General features: G+C 45.7%; 1 protein-coding gene across 6 annotated transcripts in view; it reads right to left on the bottom strand.

Annotated features, from left to right (window-relative positions):
• Positions 1 to 540: 540 nt before the first annotated feature.
• ppp6r2a (protein phosphatase 6, regulatory subunit 2a) overlaps positions 541 to 6000 on the bottom strand; it is an 87426-nt gene continuing 81966 nt past the window's right edge. For all 6 annotated transcript variants that reach the window (XM_084330807.1, XM_084330811.1, XM_084330809.1 and 3 more), the window contains exons 23-24: positions 1555 to 1659; positions 541 to 1387 (exon numbers count right to left, since the gene is read on the bottom strand). In XM_084330807.1, the coding sequence (XP_084186933.1) occupies positions 1339 to 1387; positions 1555 to 1659 (154 nt within the window). In that variant the 3' untranslated portion in view covers positions 541 to 1338. The remainder of the gene's footprint in view (positions 1388 to 1554; positions 1660 to 6000) is intronic.

Below are 6000 nucleotides of genomic sequence, written 5' to 3'. Positions count from 1 at the left end.
AGAAAAAAAATAAGATTATTGACATTATTGCACATGAGCAGAAGACAGTAATACTATAGAGCTCTGGCCCCGCCCCTTCTCCTTGATCTCTACTATAGAGCTCTGGCCCCGCCCCTTCTCCTTGATCTCTACTATAGAGCTCTGTCCCCGCCCCTTCTCCTTGATGGACTCTACTATAGAGCTCTGGCCCCGCCCCTTCTCCTTGATGGACTCTACTATAGAGCTCTGGCCCCGCCCCTTCTCATTGATCTCTACTATAGAGCTCTGGCCCCGCCCCTTCTCCTTGATCTCTACTATAGAGCTTTGGCCCCGCCCCTTCTCCTTGATGGACTCTACTATATAGCTCTGTCACCGCCCCTTCTCCTTGATGGACTCTACTATAGAGCTCTGTCCCCGCCCCTTCTCCTTGATGGACTCTACTATAGAGCTCTGGCCCCGCCCCTTCTCCTTGATCTCTACTATAGAGCTCTGTCCCCGCCCCTTCTCCTTGATGGACTCTACTATAGAGCTCTGGCCCCTCCCCTTCTCCTTGATCTCTACTATAGAGCTCTGTCCCCGCCCCTTCTCCTTGATGGACTCTACTATAGAGCTCTGAACTCTCCTGAAGACTTGTTTCTTTAAAAACATTCAGAAAACCTGGTGACTAAAGAGTAAGATGTTTCATCAGCAACCAAGAAAAAAAAGAAAAAAATAGTTTGGTAAAAATAAAAACTTGTTCTGAATGAGAAAACAGACCAGATGACCAGAAGAGATGAGGGTAGAACACTTAACATTGTGCTATAATGTACAGTAAATCTGCATAAGTGCTTTTTCTTTTTTTAAGCTTGAGGAGGAAAAAATCATTTTTTCTTTTTTCTTTAAAAAAAAAAAGGTATTTATTGTTGAGGCATCATTTCGTTAAAAGTTAAACCTGTGCTTCCGCTTTAAGGGGCAACGACGTAACATCCCTACCACTCTGGTCCAACCGCTCGAAAAGAGGAGAGAAATCCTTCAGGAAATAAAAAATAATAATGACGCTTTTATACTCCTCGGATTCTGTCATTTCATTTAAAGATCACTGCTACATTAAAACCGCACGTTAATTATGTGCAACATCAGAAAAGGCTTTGAAGATAATTCCTCTACACTCTGTCCTGTCTGTCTGTCTGTTGGTTGGTTTTTTTTACATGTCCCGCCGCCTCATTATTGGTGTTGATTGGCAGTGTCCAGGTCCAATAACATGGCAGAGTGATTGAGTAAAAACACCGTGGGTTGCAGTGAGGTTATTAGGGGATTCACTCTGGAAGTGGCAAACAGTCTGTGGCACCCGTCAAGGCTGCCCTCTGCTTCCTGCTGCCTTCACACGGGCCCGTTCACCGACACCTCGGGGGGCTGCAGTGTGTCCTCTCTGGTGGGGAGGGGGAGAGAGAGAGAAAGAAAGAGAGAGACAGAGAGAGAGAGAGCAGCCACAATAAGCAATACGTCACAAGGATACTTTGTCTAGGATACTAAACACTAATAATATTAATTATTATTATGGTATAGGACCCCCCCCCCCCCCCCAGAGGAACCTACTTCCTGTCGGGCTGCGTGGCTGGTAGAGGAGAAGGCTGCTGCTCTGAGGCCTTTGGAGGAACGTCTGCCAGAGAGAGTTTTTCAAGAGACACCGGGATCTCCTCGCTGCAACACACACACAAGACACAAGTTAGTCACAAGGGCAAGGAACAGACCAGGAAGTACCACAATCGACGTTTTGCACCGAAACTACCAGGAACTGAATTGTGTAGAAGTTCCTTCAGCTCATTGTTCTCTGTTGCATCGCGGTGAGAAGATCCAAGAAGATCAGGTGAGAAGATCCAAGAAGATCAGGTCAGTCAGTCTGGTGACGTCTCTAGAAGATCAGGTCAGTCAGTCTGGTGACGTCTCTAGAAGATCAGGTCAGTCTGGTGACGTCTCTAGAATATCAGGTCAGTCAGTCTGACACGTCTCTAGAAGATCAGGTCAGTCAGTCTGGTGGCGTCTCTAGAAGATCAGGTCAGTCAGTCTGGTGACGTCTCTAGAAGATCAGGTCAGTCAGTCTGGTGACGTCTAGAAGATCAGGTCAGTCAGTCTGGTGGCGTCTCTAGAAGATCAGGTCAGTCAGTCTGGTGACGTCTCTAGAAGATCAGGTCAGTCTGGTGACGTCTCTAGAAGATCAGGTCAGTCTGGTGACGTCTCCAGTTGAGTTGCAACAGCGAGGCTTGCAAATCGTTTCCGAGTGGTAAGTTTATGTTGTAACGTTAGTATAATGGCTTGCCGAAAAGAGCGAGTAACGTTAGTACTTACTTCTGACCAGCTTGCTTCGATAGCTTGCTATAAGTAACGTTACCTTGTTTACCTCTGACTAGTTGTGTTTGTATTGAGCAGTTTTTAATTATGACTAGCTTGCTTCAATAGTTTGCTATAACGTTACTTTATAAAGAGCAGCATACCGTTATATGCAACAGTTCTGTACATGCGACCAGACCTTTGGTAGTACTGCACATTTGACCTAATGTCCCCCCGCAATTATAAAGAAAAGTTATTTGGGAACATGCATCCACTGTATGTCAATTGTAATAATGAATTGAAAATGGGGGACCCTGATGTAAACAAGACGAAAGTATTTTCCTGGTCTCCATCCTAGCATCCTATAGCAGTTGTGTTGGTATTGAGCAGTACTGTATTGTAATGACTAGCTTCAGTAGCTTGCTTCAATAGTTTGCTATAACGTTAGGCAAGTGACCACTAATCAGCTGAAGCCTGGTGCGGTTCCCTCGGTCTTCGACAGACAGACCGGCAGTTCAGCGTCGGGACCATTTAGCCTGTTGGCTACATAGCTCCACTTCTACCAGCCGGGTACCGCCGGGAGCGATGGCTAGCTAGTTAGCACCAGCCGGGAGCGATGGCTAGCTAGTTAGCACCAGCCGGGAGCGATGGCTAGCTAGTTAGCACCAGCCGGGAGCGATGCACCACCCGGGAGCGATGGCTAGCTAGTTAGCACCAGCCGGGAGCGATGGCTAGCTAGTTAGCACCAGCCGGGAGCGATGCACCAGCCGGGAGCGATGGCTAGCTAGTTAGCACCAGCCGGGAGCTAGCCATCGCTCCCGGCTGGTGCTAACTAGGGGTGGGAATCACCAGTTTCATCACGATACTATACGATATCGATTCTTTGGACAACGATACGATATTTGCCGATATCACAAAGTCTGCCACGATACGATACGATTCGATTCGATTCAGGTGCCTGCGATCGATATGAGGCGATATTATGTGCCCATTTAACACAATCAGTCACATTTAGATCAACTAAAAAAAGGCTACGGAAATATCAATTGATGTTTTTATTTTTGAGCTCTTCCAGACATTTAAATGAAAAACTATTGTTTTTAATACAAATAGACCTCCTGTTAACTTTTTATATATTGAGCTTTAAACTTTAAGTAAAATGTTTTGGAACTCACAACACGCAAGCTAAAACCCTTTCCTCTCCCAAACTTCCTACAATTGTTTTATGTTGCATGATGATCATGAATACATATATTATGTATTCATGTTTAAATAGCAACATTATCTGTCCATCCTCAGTAACACACACACACACACACACAGAATGCCCCTCACGCAACCCAGTCCCCCACAGAAAGGTAGACTGCCCAGTGCCCCCACCCTTGCTCTTTCCCAAGTCCCCTCTCCTCTCTCCTCTCCTCTCATGGTTAGCTGCAGTGCTTAGCATAGTTAGCTCACGCTAACGCAACGTTCATTTCGGTATTTAACGCGACATATTGGGCATAAAGGAATGGAGAGGATGGAAAGCATGTTAGATGCATTTAACCCCTTGTGGGGAAAAAACAACAGGCACTTATTTCGGGCAAAATAGGCGGACTCTACTATAGAGCTCTGGCCCCGCCCCTTCTCCTTGATCTCTACTATAGAGCTCTGTCCCCGCCCCTTCTCCTTGATGGACTCTACTATAGAGCTCTGGCCCCTCCCCTTCTCCTTGATCTCTACTATAGAGCTCTGTCCCCGCCCCTTCTCCTTGATGGACTCTACTATAGAGCTCTGAACTCTCCTGAAGACTTGTTTCTTTAAAAACATTCAGAAAACCTGGTGACTAAAGAGTAAGATGTTTCATCAGCAACCAAGAAAAAAAAGAAAAAAATAGTTTGGTAAAAATAAAAACTTGTTCTGAATGAGAAAACAGACCAGATGACCAGAAGAGATGAGGGTAGAACACTTAACATTGTGCTATAATGTACAGTAAATCTGCATAAGTGCTTTTTCTTTTTTTAAGCTTGAGGAGGAAAAAATCATTTTTTCTTTTTTCTTTAAAAAAAAAAAGGTATTTATTGTTGAGGCATCATTTCGTTAAAAGTTAAACCTGTGCTTCCGCTTTAAGGGGCAACGACGTAACATCCCTACCACTCTGGTCCAACCGCTCGAAAAGAGGAGAGAAATCCTTCAGGAAATAAAAAATAATAATGACGCTTTTTTTTTACCAGTCAGTCTGGTGACGTCTCTAGAAGATCAGGTCAGTCAGTCTGGTGACGTCTCTAGAAGATCAGGTCAGTCTGGTGACGTCTCTAGAATATCAGGTCAGTCAGTCTGACACGTCTCTAGAAGATCAGGTCAGTCAGTCTGGTGGCGTCTCTAGAAGATCAGGTCAGTCAGTCTGGTGACGTCTCTAGAAGATCAGGTCAGTCAGTCTGGTGACGTCTAGAAGATCAGGTCAGTCAGTCTGGTGGCGTCTCTAGAAGATCAGGTCAGTCAGTCTGGTGACGTCTCTAGAAGATCAGGTCAGTCTGGTGACGTCTCTAGAAGATCAGGTCAGTCTGGTGACGTCTCCAGTTGAGTTGCAACAGCGAGGCTTGCAAATCGTTTCCGAGTGGTAAGTTTATGTTGTAACGTTAGTATAATGGCTTGCCGAAAAGAGCGAGTAACGTTAGTACTTACTTCTGACCAGCTTGCTTCGATAGCTTGCTATAAGTAACGTTACCTTGTTTACCTCTGACTAGTTGTGTTTGTATTGAGCAGTTTTTAATTATGACTAGCTTGCTTCAATAGTTTGCTATAACGTTACTTTATAAAGAGCAGCATACCGTTATATGCAACAGTTCTGTACATGCGACCAGACCTTTGGTAGTACTGCACATTTGACCTAATGTCCCCCCGCAATTATAAAGAAAAGTTATTTGGGAACATGCATCCACTGTATGTCAATTGTAATAATGAATTGAAAATGGGGGACCCTGATGTAAACAAGACGAAAGTATTTTCCTGGTCTCCATCCTAGCATCCTATAGCAGTTGTGTTGGTATTGAGCAGTACTGTATTGTAATGACTAGCTTCAGTAGCTTGCTTCAATAGTTTGCTATAACGTTAGGCAAGTGACCACTAATCAGCTGAAGCCTGGTGCGGTTCCCTCGGTCTTCGACAGACAGACCGGCAGTTCAGCGTCGGGACCATTTAGCCTGTTGGCTACATAGCTCCACTTCTACCAGCCGGGTACCGCCGGGAGCGATGGCTAGCTAGTTAGCACCAGCCGGGAGCGATGGCTAGCTAGTTAGCACCAGCCGGGAGCGATGGCTAGCTAGTTAGCACCAGCCGGGAGCGATGCACCACCCGGGAGCGATGGCTAGCTAGTTAGCACCAGCCGGGAGCGATGGCTAGCTAGTTAGCACCAGCCGGGAGCGATGCACCAGCCGGGAGCGATGGCTAGCTAGTTAGCACCAGCCGGGAGCTAGCCATCGCTCCCGGCTGGTGCTAACTAGGGGTGGGAATCACCAGTTTCATCACGATACTATACGATATCGATTCTTTGGACAACGATACGATATTTGCCGATATCACAAAGTCTGCCACGATACGATACGATTCGATTCGATTCAGGTGCCTGCGATCGATATGAGGCGATATTATGTGCCCATTTAACACAATCAGTCACATTTAGATCAACTAAAAAAAGGCTACGGAAATATCAATTGATGTTTTTATTTTTGAGCT

The sequence above is a fragment of the Notolepis coatsorum genome (assembly GCF_963971535.1).
Source record: "Notolepis coatsorum genome assembly, chromosome: 15".
Classification (NCBI taxonomy): domain Eukaryota; kingdom Metazoa; phylum Chordata; class Actinopteri; order Aulopiformes; family Paralepididae; genus Notolepis; species Notolepis coatsorum.
The sequence above is the reverse complement of the archived record's forward strand: the minus strand, read 5'-3'. Positions and strand labels throughout refer to the sequence as shown.